At 40.3% G+C, this 19,696-nt stretch overlaps 1 protein-coding gene and 2 long non-coding RNA genes across 3 annotated transcripts; all 3 read right to left on the bottom strand.

Moving 5' to 3' along the window:
* Nucleotides 1-9,769: 9,769 nt before the first annotated feature.
* Nucleotides 9,770-10,733, bottom strand: LOC107305114. Its single transcript, XR_001551206.1, has 3 exons — nt 10,642-10,733; nt 10,274-10,363; nt 9,770-10,094 (listed from the first exon to the last, which is right to left on the bottom strand). It is a non-coding gene; the product is annotated as an uncharacterized LOC107305114 (long non-coding RNA).
* A 1,807-nt stretch (nt 10,734-12,540) lies between these two features.
* On the bottom strand, nt 12,541-13,641 carry LOC107305064. Its single transcript, XR_001551162.1, has 3 exons — nt 13,352-13,641; nt 13,101-13,190; nt 12,541-12,912 (listed from the first exon to the last, which is right to left on the bottom strand). It is a non-coding gene; the product is annotated as an uncharacterized LOC107305064 (long non-coding RNA).
* Nucleotides 13,642-14,877: 1,236 nt separating this feature from the next.
* LOC107304579 lies at nt 14,878-19,046 on the bottom strand. Its single transcript, XM_040526958.1, has 2 exons — nt 18,275-19,046; nt 14,878-15,269 (listed from the first exon to the last, which is right to left on the bottom strand). Exon 1 carries the CDS (start codon nt 18,908-18,910, stop codon nt 18,287-18,289), a length of 624 nt encoding a protein of 207 aa, XP_040382892.1. The 5' UTR covers nt 18,911-19,046; the 3' UTR covers nt 14,878-15,269; nt 18,275-18,286.
* Nucleotides 19,047-19,696: the final 650 nt, after the last annotated feature.

Below are 19,696 nucleotides of genomic sequence, written 5' to 3'. Positions count from 1 at the left end.
GTAAAAAAGAGAGAGACTTGTAGGATTGAAAGAGTTAAACAGACCTATCAGAGGGGGTGAATGATAGAGAAAACCAAAACCCAAAAAATCTTTCGTGGAATAAAAGATTACCTCTGTCGAAGAATATCTTGATCGCCTCGCTTCTTATGCCACCGCTACCTTTATCTCGCCGCTCCTGTGCCGCCGATCAGATCGTCGAAATCCAGAAAGTCACCAGCGCCGATCAGATCGTTAGAATCCAGAAAATCACTAGTAGATGAAGGTCGAAGACGTAGATTAAATGAACTTAACTTTATTACATCAACTAGAATTTACAAAGCGCACCAACAACGCTCCTCTCAAAATTATTGATCTAGAACCAACAACTATTCAACTCAAATTTTCTAATTCTAAATCTCAAAAAAAAGCATACCAAGGACACACCTCTCGGTACCAATTTATATAGCATAAAAACTATCTCTAATAACCGCATGGGCCTGCCTCCATCCGAACTATCTTCGTGAACCAACAGAAGTACGACTCGATCTCCTCCTGTACTCGCACGAGAAACCAGCCATCAATATCGTTTTATCCAAAACGAACTCCGTCGGATAACTATATATCTCTTTTCACAGTACCAAACCAATCCAAGCCGCCGCATATATATTTCCTTCCATAGTACGTACAGCACCGTACGTATGTACATCAATTTCTTCTTGCACTACAGTGACCAACAAAAATACTGTAGCAACAACCAACTAACCATATATCCATATGTGTACGTACACGCGTACCACACACTTTCTCTATTCCTTTTTTAACTCTAATTTTTCTCACGATTTCCCAGCGCTTACACATACAGTATGTGAAGCCGTTACACATCCATCTCCACACGATGTTCCTCCACCATGTGTCACCTTGTACTTAATATCGTCACCTGGTATCTTTGATCGTCCGGACATCAGCTCCTCCTTGAGCCTAGTCACGATCCCACTGCCGTTGACCGATATTGACCTCTGATTTTAGTCTAACCATGTCACATGACATCCCGACCATCCAGACCTCGGTTCCTCCCTGAACCTAGTCATGGTCCTCGCCATTGACCACAGTTGACCTCAAGTCACCTGCACACATAGAGACAAACCAACTGTTTCCGAACACAGATATCGCAACCTGACTCACATTAGTTACACACACCGACACCAATTTATAAGCCAATTGTTCATCACAAAACATTGATCATGACCATGATCTTACAAGACTTACGTCACATAATCATGTTAGTCATGTCTTATAAATACCACTAAAACCGTACGACCCGAATAACTTACATGTACCGTATCATATTGATGTTCCTTTTCTTATCTAAATCTCCTAGCTAGCCATCCTACCGTGCATGGTTAATATGATCGGAGAACCGCCTCTACTTCCATCTTTCTAAGCTCATGAACGAAAAAAGACAAGAAATTCAAAAAGAGCTATAAAACAGTATAAACCTAATACGTACGTATCAAATATAATATCCTTTGTTTATCATGTTTGATAGCTCGTCATCGAGTCCATTTTATTTTAAACAGTACACTATGTCATATTATTTTTAAAAAAATTCACCGTAAACAGCAGGAGGAGAGCACGTGGAGCAGACAATTTTGGAAGAGGGATAATATCGACGCGTACGGTCATACATTTAAAGTATTAAACGTAGTCTAATCACAAATAAATTTTAGATTCGGCCTGAAAATCACGAGACGTATCTTTTGAGTCTAATTAATCTGTCATTAACACATGTTAGTTACTGTATCACTTATGGCTAATCGTGCACTTATTAGATTCAAAAGATCTATCTCACGATTTTCCTATAATTGTATAATTAGTTTTAATTTTTATTTATATTTAATGCTTTGTTTAGTTGTCCAAATATTCGATGCGGTGTTTTTTTTATAAATTTTGGAAATAAACAGGGCCTGAGAAGGAGCATACGAGAGAGGTTTTGCGAGGCCTGCAATTGAACCAAGTGTTGCTCCCCTAGAAACACCAGCCGGGCCCACACACCATGTCTGCAGCACCGTGCACGAGTCGAGAGTGGACAGACAGATGCTTCCATGCACATGAGAAAAAAAAATTGGAAAATGTGGGGAGGGAGTTGTATTTATTTGTGTGTGAAATAATCACGGCAAACACATATGTCATCTCTAGTGTCAACATCTATCTCCCTAGGATCCTCTACGGCTTTGGCAATCTGGTAGGCAATTTTGTGGACCACATCACTTCATCAAGGTTAGAAAACAGGTAGGCATAGTTGGTCCTCCGCAAGCACCACCAGACAGGTGGGTTCAAATCCTTTGTAGCATGCAGTAGTACCGTAGAGATCTCATTTCAGATGTATAGGAGGGACATCGATTTAATATGTTATGATAAGTTTTTTTGAGGTTTAGTATAATGAATTTAGAAAGAATAAGGCCCCCAATTACTTCTTCATCATCTATGTATGTATTAGGAGTGCTTTAAGAGTATGTTTTTCTACCGATATCAAGAAGAGCTTAAATACCCGCTAATCCATTTATATTCATGTACTAATCTTGTCTTAGGACACGTAGTCAGTAGTTTGATTTTCAAGCGCATGTGGCCACCGAGCATGCTGCATATGCATGACGTCCAGTGTACAAGACAAAGGATTGAATTACAACACCTTAGCATGCTCAGTACATGACATCTTACGTGCACAAAAAACGAAGGGATGAGATGGTGTCTACTAAGAAAAACCAGGTCAAAGGAGAAATACGACAATCAAACCTACTGCTAGCAGTCATTCATGTGCTAATACGACGACCATGAATACATGCATAGATGGATGGATGGATGGAGTAGTCCTTAAAACTTAAAAAACTAATGTTTTGCTAGTCAAGTTTTAGGCATATATCATATCACGTCTAACTTCCTTACTATCTTTCTAGTAGACCCTATAAAAGACCAAATCATACATAACACTCTTTGTATATGCACATCACTTATAGTCTGAAGTTCTGTCTACATGAAAAAATAGACATGGTACCTAAAGTTTGCATTTCAGGGTATGGTCTAAGATAAAGGCCTAGCTACAGGGAGTAGCAAGTGGAAACATTACAAGGGGATAGGTTAGGTTGCGTGTAGAAAATCCCAAATACAATGAATCGAACATTGAAAGGTGACAAATTGGTGATCAAGCAAGCGGGTCCCAGTGCCTTTCCTAGGCAACGGGTGTCCCCATCACCCATGACATGCCATTTTAATCATGGTTTTATTAGCTCATTAAGTCATGATGATGTCAGCTATATAGGAGGAGGACGAGCTCCTTGTCTGGGCGATGGGCGCCAAGGGTTTTACGTGGGTGATGCTGATTGTAGCAATTTTTATTTCTAAATATAAATCGTTTTGTGTACAAAAGTTGTGAAATTATGTAAACAGAATGGTTTTTGTTTTGTTTGTTCAGTTATATGGTTGTTGTTTAATACTACTCCAAAAGTGTGGAATTAGTGTCCGTGATAGCATCAAAATTAAAATAATAAGTGCTTAAAACTACGTCAAAAGAAGAAATATTTCTTTTAAAGATGTGTGATATCATTTAGTTATTTATTTAGCAAAGACGGGTAGCAAGGTAGATGCATGAATCAAACTAGTTTATGATGTATTTGGAAGAGGTGTGGAAGACGAAGGCTGGGTGATTCCGCCATTGGCCAAAGCTTTTTTCACGCAAAATAAGAAAATAATTAGCACATGTTTAATTAAGTATTAATTAATAAAAACTTAAAAATAGATTTATTTAATTTTCAGAGTAAATTTATATATAAACTTTTTAAGTAACTATGTATATAAACTTTTTTTTGCATGAAACATATTGTTTAGTAATTTAAAAATCATGCTAATGAAAACCAAGGAGAAATTAAGGTGCAAAGGCTAAAAAGAACGTAGCCTAACATTACCTATTCAATTTTTCGAAGTATATCAATTTCACATGCTTTACGTTTGTCAAAAAAAGAAGCATATGTGATTCTACATTGTCCCCACTTCATATCCTTGACATGATATCTAACCAAGAAATTATGACTAACTCGGTGCATTTGCTAGAAGGTGAGAGTACACCGTTGCTTTGGACAAAATTCTTTTTTCCTCCCAAAAATATGTGAGTCAAATGAAGAAACCCCAGTATAGTTCGACTGAGGCCGCGTTCATCTGTAGGCACAGGTTAACTAAACTCCATCGTCTTTCACGTGCACGTTTCCTGAACTGCTAAACGGTGTATTTTTTGTAAAAATTTTCTATAGGAAAGTTGTTTTAAAAAATCATATTAATCTATTTTATATTTTTTTTAATAATTAATTAATCATGTACTAATTTATTACTACGTTTTCCGCACCAAATAAGTTAACTTATCAGCCCTCTAGGCGAACGCGGCCTGAGTATAAAAGCATGATTTATTATTTAATACTACCTCCAAGTTTTAAATAGATAACATCATTGACCTTTTAGATAAGTTTAACCATTCATTTTATTTAAAAAATTTTGTGCAAATACATAAAAATTTAAGTCATGTTTAAATTATCTTTAATAATAAACCACATCATAAAAATAAATAATAATTACGTATTTTTAATAAGACAAATGAACATAAATTATTCAAAATCAACATCGTTATCTATTAGAGAACAAAGAAGCCATTTGTCAGAATTTAACTTTTTTTTACAAATATGTAAAAATTAAGTCGTGTTTAAATTATCTTTAGTTATAAACCACATCATACAAATAAATGATAGTTACGTATTTTTAATAAGACAAATGTTCGAGCGTAAATCATTCAAAATCAATATCCTCATCTATTAGTAGGGAACGAAGAAGCCATTTGTCAGAATTTAAACACCGTTACACTCTAGTATAAGTGATTAATTACTTGTACAAAATCCTCATGAACAATCACTTGGCTGGTCCCACCTGTCAGTTAGTGTTGAAAACCTAACGGCAAGGGTGGGCTTAACTAACGGCACCCAACAACTGTACTTGCTTTGGACCAAAGTGAACTTAGTGCCCTAATGCCTTCGTCATTTGCTTTCGATACCCTGCTTATCCAACACAAGCTGACATCTCCTTGCAACCTACCCTTGCTGTCCATCTGATCAATCTCCTGCTTGGCGTCAAAACTACACACACAGCTGCTTGGAAACTATTGGAAAGTTCTGAAAATGATATGAACCTTTTCCTAGTACTTCAGTAGTATTTTCTTCAGTCTTCACTGACTCAGCATAATGCTGAAATGTTCGATAGCAACTTGCAAATGTTTGAATCCAGTTGGTGTTGACATTCAAATTGTTTTTGTTGTTATGCTGTTTCTTTGTGTTTTGTTTGTCTCTACACTCCAAAGATTTTAAAAAAAGAGGAACCAAAAGGATTATGCATATTAAAAATGGATCACGATAATGTGTGCTAAAATCGCGATAATCGGTCCGAGATGCGCAAGGATCTTTGTCATTCACATGGGGAGTATCTGAAGAATATACTAACAACTGAAGAAGTTTATGTGTAATTCCATCATGATGAGCTGTACCATGAACAATCATATGGCAGCCAAACCATGAGACAGAGACAATTAAAGGGTCTAGGAGAAACAAGGCATTACAGCATCCTGTTTGGTTTGATGACTGGATGGGGAAAGAGAAGGTTGAAGACAATAACCAAAAAAAAAAAAATTCAGTAACCAGATCAACTTGATCATTAACAGATGCCATGACAATAATGTGGAGATTATTCGGATGTTATGCTGTTGGATCTGTCGTATGCAGTGGGATTATGTGGGAGCTTCTTGCCTTCTATTTGGCAATGTCTTGGTCCCCCCATGCTTAATGCTTAATCTAATCTTAATGATGCTAGCTTATGGCCATCACAACAGTTGTTTAAGCCCATGTATGTACTATGCTCACTGACCCATAATATTAGTTCTTAGCTCAACTAAATGGACTAGTTCAGTTGTCACCTATGGTAGCTGAAGGCATCAAGGTAGCAGCATCTTGGGAAACAAATTTAAGAAGACAAATGGGATGATATTGACTAACAAGAACTCAGCATTAGATTGTAAGAAACAAGATTGTTTGATACTGAGCTCACTGTTTAGTTTAGTTACGACTGGCAGTTGATTGTGACATCTCACAGAGGCATTGGAGTGTCCAAATTAAAGAAGGAATTATATAAAATGCATGACTTGGCAATCTGAATACATGGGCTTCAGTTTCAGTTTAAGAGGAAACACATTATTCAGAATAACTTGTGCAAGATGTACTGTAGGTAGTTTCACCAACTGTCCATGTAATCTTGAGACAACATCACAATGTATGTACAGCATAGGTTACTAGTTTAATGACCTTTTGGCAACTATGAGTTGGATTGACTTCAAGTCTTGGAAGGAAAGATGTCAGTGTTATCAACTTTTTCTAATCTTTGAGGCAAAGCATACCCTAGACAATCTACTGGCTTGTAAGCCATGAATAGACAGGCAATAGCATTAACAATTGAGCCTAATTGTGAAGAGAAGAGAGGCCCTATATATAGGATTGGAAGAGAATATGCCCAGCAACTTGTTGTACCTATCTTGACCATATTTTCATAGCAAATCATGCTCCACTCTGCAAAACAGAAAATATTTTCTCCTCAGCTCCGGTGCACCGTGAATTTTCGCATGATGCTTCCTAATTCATCCTAATCTGTTGCTATATCTTAGACTGCATATCTCATATATGGTTATGATAACAAAGATCACATTCTTGATTCAAAGCAGCCAAGCACTTAGTCTCAACTGTCATTAAACTAATCTTGCTCGCAATCCCGACAGAATAACATGGCAAGCTTTCATACTGTCGATCGATTCTCCCATCCAATGAACTCCGGTTTGTGATGCTTCTTCAGTGATGCATTCATGTGAGCATTAAGCAAAGTGTAGGGCGTGGTACGGGATAATTATATGGCCTAAAAGCTGGCTAAGTGGAAGGGACTTAGAAAATTTAAAGAGGCCAAAGAAGCATTAACAAGCTTAGGTTAGGCTCTATGGAAGGCAGGCATTTGCATCTCTGACCATTAAAAGGACGGCTTAAGGCCATTGATATGGATCCACTTGTCGGCATACAGTTGCATCCTTTGCCTGTATTATTTTTCCTTTTCCATTCTGGAATGGCATTTCTTCGCGTTGCGAGAATAAAGCGATTTTTGCGCCTTTTCCCTGTGCCCTCTTCCCTGTTTCTGCTAATATATTTTTATGTCCTTGATTCCTGATGTTTTGAGCTCAAGTTTATCATCATCAGTAGACCCCCTGAAGTGGATGCTGATAAGCATGGAGAAAACCCATTGGCTGCTGAGACACACTACAATCCTGTTAATTGCCAGCAATCTGAATGTTGGATCCAACACTGTCTGCACATACAAGCATTGCACTTGGCCTCACCTCTAATTTCCTCTTCTGACTGACCTATCTGCCGCTTGTTGCCAGGGGCCATACATATTACATACTTGGCAAATGGTTCATCACCTGAGGGTCTTTCTGTGACAACAATTTCTGCTGATGACCCCTTATTATGCCGGTCACCGCACCCCAAGATCGTCGACGGCGATGCCACAGGGAGATGTCCTGCTGAAGATTCAGTGTTGAAACTAGATGACCCTATCAAAGATCACACTGTTATCACACTGTTAGTGCATGTGCATGAGCACGAGTGCAGATTAGGGAGTGAAGCTCTCTCTGTCCAGGATATTGGAATGGACTGGAGCGAAATGGGCCAGCAGCATGTGCACTCCAGCGTTAGGTGATAGAATTGACCTGATGCGATGCAGAGAAATGACACGGGAAAGATAAAATGATCCAAGAAGACAATTATCTGATGCAGTGAGCCAGTGATGCAGAGGGGTTTAAGCAATTGGGGGCATGGTTTGCTTTCTGCAATGTGCGTTGTCTATCTTGTTTTGGCCTTCTGAAATGACCATGGGAGCTGACTGGTGAATGGTGATGCAGAAAGAATTTCTGCCTGTGCATGCATGGGCTTTTTCATCCAGAGATATTTTGACAGTTTCAGTCCAGATGTTGTAAAGATAACACTGTGGATAAGTTTGCTGCAAATGTCTTCAAAGTCTCAGATTACCCAGGGCATGATGGTTACTGCGTCATTGCATAAAATCTAATGGCAATTTGAGTCTCAGTATCAGTGGTAGCTCTGAAAAAGACATTGCGCAAACTGCCTAGTACAGGCAGCTTCAGCATCTGTGTGTAGTGTGTACAGTTCAATTGATGTTCAGATGATTGAATGCACTGTTGGAAACAAATGTCGAACGTCACAACGTCCAATAAGACGAGAGATGTGAGTGAAAAATCAGCCAAGCTCCTAGGCCCAGATGAATATGGGAGCAATCAATCACATGAACCAACACTTGCAACAGAGTAATGACAGTAGAATTCAGATGTATCTGAGTCTGTCCTGAACAAAATACGAAGAAAAATTTCAAAATTTTGCTTGGTATAGTAAATGAACTAATAAAATTACACTAACAGGGTCTACAGATGCCCTTAACCAAACCAAGAAAAACTTGAAACTTATGAAGTCAATCAAGAATATTGGGGTTGATTTTTCAAATATTTTTCAGATAACAGGAGGCAACAGTCACCGCTGAGTACCTTTGCCATTACTTCTTGGAAGATCAAGTCACATGCCACTTCCCAAATTGCATTGCTTCATGCATAATAATATCCACAGGCCACAGCACCCTGCATTGTGACAAACAAAAAATGGCAAAGGGTCATCAGAAATTTTCAGTTAAATAGTCTGGAAACTTTTGTTTTATAACGAAATAGTCTGGAAACTCAATACCACAACAAACTAGCAATTTCAAATGCACAAATGTTTGCATAATTTTGGTCAGTCTACCATGTAATTCCACCGCACGATCATTGTTCCTATATGCTTTCTACTACAGTCTCAGCACAGAGAGATCAATTTCGCGAGGTGAGAAGTTGCTTTCATTGAACCCCGGGAGCTGCGGCGCGAGCTCCGTGGTCGCCGGCCGGCGCTGCCGTCCCCGGCGACGTGTCGCGGAAGGCGCAGCCGCAGACGAAGGGAGTATAGATGGGCCAAATTCATTCGACGGCCGAATTCGTGGGAGAGATTTAAGTGGGCCAATTTTACTTGTGGGCTAAATTGGTTGGCATGAATTATGTGGGCCCAACTCACTTGAGAGCGTGAAGAGGAGTTAAATGTACGGGCCAAATTCGCATGTGGGCTAAATATTGTGACGAGAAATTTGTGGGCCAAATTTACATGTGGGCTAAATGTTGTGAGTGAAATTCGTGGGCCAAATTCACACGTGTGCTAAATGTTGTGGCGAGAAATTCGTGGGCCAAATTCATATGTGGACTAAATTTTGTGATGAGAAAGTAGTGGGCTAAATTCACGCGCGGGCTAAATGTTGTGGCAAGAAATTCGTGGGCCAAATTCACATGTGGGCTAAATTTTGTGATGAGAAAGTAGTGGGCCAAATTCAATGGCCACAACTGCTGCTATTAGGATGTAATCGGATCCAATGGCCAATATTGTTTTGAGGTGATTTGGCTCAACCTGGTGTACCAAATTGCTACTCCCTCAATTTTATATTGCAAATCTTTTTAACCATGTCTATATCATCAATTGATCGAGTCTTGTTTATTCACATAAATATAGACAATATTAAAAAGTATTATACTTTGGAATGGATATAATATTAACTAGTACACTATCAAGTGGGGATGAACTACATATTTTTTTAAGGATATGTTGGTTTAATTTGAATATGAAATGTTTCATCACCAGGGGATCTTGAAACTGAATCAGCAAGACTGCTTAGTACAGGCAGCTGCAGCATATGTGTGTAGTGTGTACAGTTCCATTGATGTTCAGATGATTGAAATGAACTGTTGGAAACAAATGCCGAACGCCACAACGTCCAATAAGACAAGAGATGTGAGTGAAAAATCAGCCAAGCTCCTAGGCCCAGGTGAATATGGGAGCAATCAATCACATGAACCAACACTTGCAACAGAGTAGTGGCAGTAGAATTCAGATATATCTGAGTCAGTCCTGAACAAAATACGAAAAAAAATTCAGATTTTTCTTTGGTATAGTAAATGAACAAATAAAATTACACTAACAGGGTCTACAACCAAACCAAGAAAAACCTGAAACTTATGAAGTCTATCAAGAATATTGGGATTGATTTTTCAGATAACAGGAGACAGTAGTTGCCGGCCGCTCAGTACCTTTGCCATTAATTCTTGGAAGATCATATCACATGCCACTTCCCAAATTGCATTGCATCATGCATAATAATATCCACAGGCCACATCACCCTGCATCGTGACAAACAAAAAATGGCTAAGGGTCATCCGAAAAATTCAGTAAAATAGTCTCGAAACTTTTTTTTTCTAAAACGAAAAACTCTGGAAACTCGATACCACAACAAACAAGTACTTTCAAATGCACAAATGTTTGCATAATTTTGGTCTGTCTACCATGTAATTCCACCGCACGATCATTGTTCCTATATGCTTTCTACTACAATCTCAGCACAGAGAGAGACCAAAATAAAAGCGAGGTGGAGAAGCTGTTGTAATTGCGCCCTTTTTACCTGTTTAATCGCCCAATACATCTGGCCGGCGCACGGCGAGCCAGGCAACGAAGAGCGCCGGTAGCGAGCTCGCCGGCCCTCGCCGGCGAACGCCTCCTCCTCGCAGGCGTCGCAGGTGCCGGAGGACGAGCAGCAGGTGGGACTCCGGGAGCTGCGGCGCGAGCTCCGTGGTCGCCGGCCGGCGCCGCCGTCCCCGGCGACGTGTCGCGGTCGCGGAAGGCGCAGCCGCAGACGATTAGATGGGCCAAATTCATTGGACAGCCGAATTCGTTGGAAAGATTTGAGTGGGCCAAATTCACATGTGGGCTAAATGTGGTGACGATAAAGTGGTGGGCCTAACTCACTTGTGGGCTAAATGTTATGACGATAAAGTGGTGGGCCAAATTCAGATGTGAGCTCAATGTTGTGACGAGAAGTTGATGGTCTCAATTCACTAGTGGGCTAAATGTTGTGACGACAAAGTGGTGGACTAAATTCACATGTGGCCGCAATGTTGTGACGAGAAATTAGTGGGCCAAATTCGCTTGTGAGCTAAATGTTGTGAAGAGAAAGTAGTGGGCCAAATTCAGTGATATACCGTGTTCGTTAATGGTAATTGGGCTCGCCGAATTCACGCGTCCTCCGAATTCATTCACTAGGATTTATGGCGTCTGTTAATCGGGCTGAACTCGCTCGTGGTCCAGATTCGTTGATCGGGAAAGAGTTGGACGTATACATAATACATTCGAGGGTCCAATTTTTGAGCTCAACTTTATCATCGTCGCTGAGTACCCATACGGATGGATAGATACATTCGCTGCTGAAACAAACTAACCCTGTTAATTGCACTTTTTTTATCCAATAGACAACTGCTGCTATTAGGATGTAATCGGATCCCTCCATTTCATATCGCAAATCTTTTTAACCATGGCTATATCAGGGTTCCCGAAACCGTCCTTCATATCACAAATCTTTTTAACCATTTCTATATCAGGGTCCCGAAACCGTCCTTTCCATCCATGCTGCGGCATGAGAGGGCCCCGATTACCGCACGGTCACCGTGAACACCGCGACAAATTTAAATCTAAAAAAATTTGGATTCAAAATCTGCAGTGACCGTATGGTTTTGGGTCAAAATCGCACGGTTTCAACCGAAAACCACGTCTACTGACAATTAAATGCAAATTAATTTTGAAAAAATATGTAAAATTACAAGAAAAATAGGAAAATAGTATGTAGCTATATTTATGACATTTAGAACATGTTATAGGGGAAAAAACAAAATTTTGGCAGGATCTTTTTAAATTCTTGATAAATTTTGACATCGTAGGTGTACCTACAACCAAATATTACGTACAAAACTATTACATGTTTACAAACATGTGACTGTATATGTAATTTACCTCAGCTTGGATACTAGAAATTAATAAAAAGTCTATAACAAAATATTACCAGCTATCTACATCACAAATAGCTAATACAATAAAAAATATGCCTTATGTATCATGTATCAATGTAGTCAACTAAGTGCCACAAACATTAAAATATATCCCTCATGTATCAAATAAATACTCAACTAGGTGTTCTGAACAGTACCATTTTTTATTTTACCCAACCATTTTTTGGTGCTAGATTTTTATTCATTCATAAATTTAGTTTTTTCATCAATTTTTTTCATCAAACATCATTACAAATCAATCTCTACATTATATTTTTTCCATAAAATTCCTTAACTTTTTTTGAATTTGGGTCAATATTGTATAGCAAAACCGCGGCATGTCGAAGCCGTGCTCCGATGGACAGCCCGGTTACCGTTGCAGCGGTAACCGTGGTAACGCGGACTCTGGTCTCTATTCATCCATTGATATAAGGTAATCCATATAAATATAGAAAATATTAAAAAATATTATATTGTGGAACAAATATAATATTAACTAGTACATTATCACGTGGATGAACTATATATTTTTTAAGGATATGTGTTGGTTTAATTAGAATATCAAATGTTTCATCACCAGGGGATCTTGAAACTGAATCAGCAAAACTGCTTAGTACAGGCAGCTTCAGCATCTGTGCGGTGTGCGTAGCGTGTACAGTTCCATTGATGTTCAGATGATTGAAATGAACTGTTGGAAACAAATGCCGAACGCCACAACGTCCAATAAGACAAGAGATGTGAGTGAAAAATCAGCCAAGCTCCTAGGCCCAGGTGAATATGGGAGCAATCAATCACATGAACCAACACTTGCAACAGAGTAGTGGCAGTAGAATTCAGATATATCTGAGTCAGTCCTGAACAAAATATGAAAGAAAATTTCATAATTTTGCTTGGTATAGTAAATGAACAAATAAAATTACGCTAACAGGGTCTACAATCAAACCAAGAAAAACTTGAAACTTATGAAGTCTATAAAGAATATTGGGGTTGATTTTTCAAAGATGTTTAAGATCACAGGAAGGCAACAGTTGCCGCTGAGTACCTTTGCCATTACTTCTTGGAAGATCAAATCACATGCCACTTCCCAAATTGCATTGCATCATGCACAATAATATCCACCGGCCACGGCACCCTGCATCGTGACAAACAAAAAATGCTAAGGGTTCATCAGAAAAATTCAGTTAAATGGTCTCGAAACTTTTGTTTTTTCCAACGAAATAGCCTGGAAACTCAATACCACAACAAACTAGCACATTCAAATGCACAAATGTTTGCATAATTTGGTCAGTCTACCATGTAATTCCATCGCCCAATGCACCTGTCCGGCGAACGGCGAGCCAGGCAACGCAGAGCGCCGGTAGCTAGCGAGCTCGCCGGCGAGCGGCGCCTCGTTCGGGGAACGGCAGGCGTGGGCATGTCCGTCCCGCAACCTGTGCCCGGGGAGGCGTCGCAGGTGCCGGAGGACGAGCAGCAGGTGGGGACTCCGGGAGCTGCGGCAACAGCTCCGTGGTCGCCGGCCGGCGCCGCCGTCCCCGGCGACGTGCCGCGGAAGGCGCATCCGCAGACGAAGGGAGTATAGATGGGCCAAATTCATTCGACAGCCAAATTCGTGGGAGAGATTTAAGTGGGCCAAATTTATTTGAGGACTTACTTTTGTGAACGGTAACTTAGCGGGCCAATTTTACTTGCGGGCTAAATTGGTTGGCACAAATTGTGTGGGCCAAATTCACATGTGGGCTCAATGAGTGACGAGAAATTAGTAGGCCAAATTCAAATGTGGGCTCAATGTTGTGACGAGAAATTAGTGGGCCAAATTCACATGTGGGCTAAATGTTGTGACGGGAAAGTTGTCGGCCAAATTCCAATGTGGGCTACATATCGTGACGAGAAATTAATGGGCCAAATTGGCATGTGGGCTTAATTTGTCACAGAAATTCATGGGCCAAATTCGCATGTGGGACGAGAAATTCGTGGGCCAAATTCGCATGTGGGCTAAATGTTCTGACGAGAAATTTGTTGGCCACATACTAATGATGAGAAACGATTTAATACCTTGAGATACCGGTATCTTATGTATAAAAGGAAGGATGAGAGTAAAGCTCCTCCGAATTTGTTCACTAGGATTTACGGGCGTCTGTTAATCGGGCTGAACTGGTTCGTGGTCGTACCCATCGGTGGGCCAGATTCGTTGATCGGGAAAGAGTTGGACGTATTCATTCGGGGGTCGAATTTTTTGAGCTCAACTTTATCATCATCATCGCTGAGTACTGATAAGGATGGAGAAATGCATTCGCTGCTGAAACAAACTAATCCTGTTAATTGTCAGCAATCTGAATGTTGGATAGAGTCAGTTGCACACTTTTTTTTATCCAATAGACACAACTGCTGCTATTAGCATGTAATCGGATCCACACGTAATTGATCCAATGGGCCAATATTTTTTAGGTGATTTGGCTCAACCTGGGTGTACGAAATTGCCCCTCCCTCCTCCGTTTCATTGCAAATCTTTTTAACCATGTTTATATTCATTCATTGATTAAGGTATTCTTGTTTACTATCCATATAAATATAAATATAGACAATATTAAAAAAAATATTATATTGTGGAACGAATATAGTATTAACTAGTACACTAAGGATGAACTATATATATTTATATATATTTTTAAGGATATGTAGTGGTTTAATTAGAATATCAAATGTTTCATCACCAGGGGATCTTGAAACTGAATCAGCAAAACTCCCGGGCCCAGGTGGAGATGGTAAAGAAATATTCTTTTCATGGATACTTGCAACAGAATAGAGACCATTTTGCTTTGTATTGTGGAAGGTAATAACAGTAGAATTCAGATGTATTTGGTTCTGTCCTGAACAAAATGTGGGAAACAAGCTCGATGAGGCAAAATTTCAACGTTTGCTTTGTATAGTAAATGAACAAAAAAATTACACTACTGGGTTTACAGATGTCCTCAACCAAACCAACAAATTCAAACTTATGAAGTCTAGCAAGGCCATTGGGCTTCATTTTTCAAAGATGTTTCATATAACAGGAAGTAACAGTCGCCGATGAGTGCCTGTACCCTTTTTGCCTTTATCTTTGCAATCCTGGCAGATCACATGGCCACCACTTTCCAATTTCAATTGCATTATGCATGAGGAGAAAGTACTGCATCAATAATCTCCACATTTTTTTGTCTTGAAACCTAGCACTCTGCATCGTGGAAAAAAAATGCAAGGGATCATCAGAAAATATTCAATAACAGTTCAGCCCTTTCAATATAGTTCTCTATTTGGAACTCTCAAACTCAGAAACATTTGCACGGTTTTCTCTCACAGAAAAACATTGATCAGATGAGAATTTATTGTTCCCTCCTCAAGGTCCAAATACTGACACTGGAAAGGAAATAAGATTGCACACTTTTGCATGCTCACAAGAAACGTTATAGGGTATTCAAACTGAAATGTAAAGGATAAAAAACAATATTTGCTCAACAGATCAAACTCAGCGCTGTGCCGCTGTTCAAACATAAACAAACCAAATATGAACAAAATGATATTTTACAATATAAAGATTATAAACAGCTTTCGAGGAGAGAGACTATGGGTTGCCCAAACTGATAACACCACATGAAATACTGAACCCAGTCTTTCTACCAAATGAGTTACGCCTTGTTGAGTTGTCATTATAAAGAGGGGATTCGCTTCGACCCATGAGCTGGTTATATATAACATATATGATACATGAGCAAAGAGAGCAGTATAGATTTAGCAGGTGATAAAGCATTGTTTCTTCTGTATCAGAGATAACAAGGCAGCTGGCATTACTAGATCTAAGAAAGAGCCAAGAACCAAAGATCTTTACAATTGCTCCTCTAGGCTCTAGAACTGGTCCAGGACTTGGGGTCAGCCTACAAGGGTATCCGCTCATTGTATTTTATTTTATTCTGTGAGTGCATGGGCAGGGTGATTGCTGCATTTGTGGGAGTCAAGTAGCTCGATTTGTTAGTATAGTATGCAGTAGTTAAGTGACAACATGGAGGCCTGACACAATATAATGGGCATAGTAGATGAGGAAATCCAATCTCCTACACTTCTACAACAAAAACATGATTTATGGTGCAAATAAGGTGGACTCGAATGCAAATTCTTTCCATGGCTTCTAGTCCAAAACAATATTCTTAGTTGACAACTTGGTGGTTAGAGGATGGTATCACCAGAAAAACTGCATCCTTTTCAATACACAGCAAGAAACCACAAAACACAGTATAAATTGGAATGCCCCTGAATCCCTCAATGGAAGTCCGGATCTTAGCCCTGGTTTGGGAATATGTCGAGATCATCCAGCAAGTAGACCTGAGCCACTTAAACCACCATAACACAGTGGATTGGTGGTAGCAAGAGACCTATCGTAGAGAAAATATAAATTGTGCCTTCTGATTTGAGTTGCTAATGCTAAATTGTAAATAGAAAAGAAAATGCTCGACCCTCTTTTCAATGGTGTTCCCGCTAACATGAAATTCTAGATCTCCCATCAGCAGGTGGTATCTGCATAATCAAACTCCAGACTACATAAATGAAGCTGAGAATGGTGCGAAAATATAGGAACTATTCCTGATTCTGCTAGTTAAGAAATATCTTGATAAAAAAATAGAGGTTTTATGACAATCAAAGGTCAACTGCGGATTAAGAGATTAATGGCAATTGATAATAACAAGACAAGACCAACCAAATTAGTATGAGTGTGATTCCTAAATGTTGGGGCAGGTCAAATCCAGAATCTAACAGTTAAAAGAAGAAATCAGCCTAACATCTAATGATCCTATTTAACCTTCACCATCAAAATTGTGAACCAGCATCTTTTGGCCTTCTACAATATCCAGTGTCATCGTATGCAGACATGAGAATGCCATCAAAAGTACACATCTTGGCCATCCCAGTACCAGCTTGTGGACAACATCTTCATCACAATAGCCAGATGAATGGCTGGTGTTTTGTAAAAAGATTCCCCTTCATTCGGGCCATCATCATGTTTTGCAGCTTATGGGCACAGTGGCAGCAGACAGATGGCCTTACTGTGCTCTATTTCAGTCAATGCACTTGAGCTCAATATCCAGTTTAACCATATTGTCAGGATTGCAGGTGAAATGGTCATAGCTTCCTTCAGGATCATAATCCTATGAATATTATATGAAGGATTGACTGTAAAATTACCTTCATTTAAATTTTAAGCTTGATTAGCTAAATTAATTTCTTTTAAAAAAATCTTGTTACTGTGGCTTCAAGTTAGAACATGTCATCCTAATCATATTGGGAACGAAATGAGTATGATTTGTAATGTTGAATTAAATAAGTTTAGCTGGAGGAAGTTTGAATTCAGTAAGCTTGGATAGAAATTTCTGCTGAAAATGTAACTTCAAGCATGGAGAATTAATCTATACAGATATATTGTTAAACTAATTAATATTATGCAGGCTAGCCGCTAGCCACCCATATCAAAAAATTTCTGATACATGTGTATGATGGATATGAAATGTATTATACATTTGATGTACTTATGGTAAATGAGTTTTGAACTCAGTTGAGAGTTCAGACTTATAATTTACAATGAAACTAGCTGGGATTACTTTAAATCAAGATAAATTCAATATAAATACACCTTGTAGGCAACATAGTATTTGAATGAAGGGAGAGATGTAATAAATTTGGGTATATCTCATCGAGCACAGAATTAAGGCAGGACAAGATTCACAAGCTACTGGATCAACCATTCAGCCATTGCCACTTTCTCCTTTAACTTGCGCTTCATCTTTTAGTTTCAGGTAATCGAGCTCCAGATTATTGTGCTTGTTACTTTATTTCAAGGCAGCATTTCTCAGTTACAGACTAGAGTCTACAAATGCTATTAAACTACTGGAATGCAAAAGGCAGTCACATTAAAAAGTTGAACGCCACTGAGGTTTCTGTTCCTATAGTCTTCATCCAACTAAATGTATGTAACCAACACCAACAACCAACCTATTCACTAGTAGGAATTATGAGGTTTCGGTTAGTCTGTACCCTACAATTCCACCGCACAGCCACAACCATTGTTGTTAGAAGTACTAACTACGTTTTCTGTTGGTTTCCACTATCAAATCCAAAACATGGCATCACAATCTCAAACTAGAGAGACCAATAAAGTGAAAGAGATAAGTGAAGTAGAGAAGTTTTTATTACCTTTTTACCTATTTACCGGCCAATGCAGCTGAATCCCTTGCACACGGCGAGCCAGGCAGCGAAGAGGACGCAGAGGAGCACCAGATCCGCGAGGACGATGAGCCAAAGCTTCCGCCTCCACGTCCACCCGGCGCCGCCGCCGCGGGCCCGGCGCTCCCTCTTGGGCGTCCTCCTCGAGAGCTCGCCCTCCCTCCGCTCCGCCTCCTCCGCCTCGGCCTCCACGGCGGCGACCTCGCCGGACTCCCGCGCGAGCGCCTCCTCGTCGGGGAACGGCAGGCGGAGCGCCAGACGGGGCATCTCGTCCCGCATCCGGTGCCCCGGGAGGCATCGCAGTCTCCGGAGGAAGAGCAGGAGGTGCGACGACGGGAGCTGCGGCGCGCGCGAGACCGCCGCGAGCACGAGCGGCGGCGCGAGCAGCACCGCGTGCGCCCGCCCGGACGCGGTGTGGGTGACGTGCCGGTGGTGCGCGGGCGCCTCGGCGACCAGCGCCGCCGCGACCGCCGGGACGTCGTCGTCCCCGCCGCGGCCACCGCCGCCCCCGCCCCCGCCGCCGTCGTCCGCGTGCGCGAGCTCGGCGACGAGGGCGCTGTCGCGGTAGGCGCAGGCGTAGAGGAGCGGGTGCGAGGCCGGGAGCATCCGAGGCAGCCTCGTCGTCGTCGGCGCGGCGAGAACGAGAGATTCACGAGGATTTCGGGGGGAGAGGAGAGGTTGGGGGGTGGCGGTGGCGGTGTCGTTGGTACAGCAACAGAATGGAGACGAAGGGAGCCAGACTGGACACTGGGACTAGTTCACATTTCAGTTTACCCAAAAGAAATAAAATAAAAATGTTTTCTTCTTTTTTTCTTGTGTTACTCTCTTTTTTTAACTTTTTGGAAGCTTATTGAAAAGCTCATGAAACACAAATTTAGATTAAACGATTTATATAAAAGAAATAAGCCATCCATGATAGGTTTTGACATACCTTATAAATAATTTTATAATAAAATTTATCAGATGTTGAGGCGGATCTCACGCATGAGGTTATCGTGTGAACGCGTAATAGAATGTGTTTTTTGGAAATAAATCTGAAGTAAAATTGTCATGGTCAACATTGCTGATATTAATGTTTCTAATGTGGATGATAATATAAAAGCATAAGAAATCTCAATAAAAGAATGGCCTTCCTGAATTTAGTAATTTAGCTCTGCTGGCATAAACGGTTACTGGTTATGTAGAGTTTTGTTGGAGTTGACCTACTCACTCCTGAATCCTGATCCATCACTTGAAAACCTTTTGGAGTTATAATGTTGGATAACATGATTGAGATTTGACATTGTTCATAATGCTCTGTTAATGTTTGTTTTTATTTGGCTAGGAAAAAACCGTTTGAGCTGCAAGCCTGCCGCATCCTAATTTACCCAAATAAATATGTCGGCCTAATAT

This window comes from Oryza brachyantha, chromosome 1 (assembly GCF_000231095.2).
Source record: "Oryza brachyantha chromosome 1, ObraRS2, whole genome shotgun sequence".
Taxonomy (NCBI): domain Eukaryota; kingdom Viridiplantae; phylum Streptophyta; class Magnoliopsida; order Poales; family Poaceae; genus Oryza; species Oryza brachyantha.
This window is presented reverse-complemented; position numbering and strand designations above follow the sequence as displayed.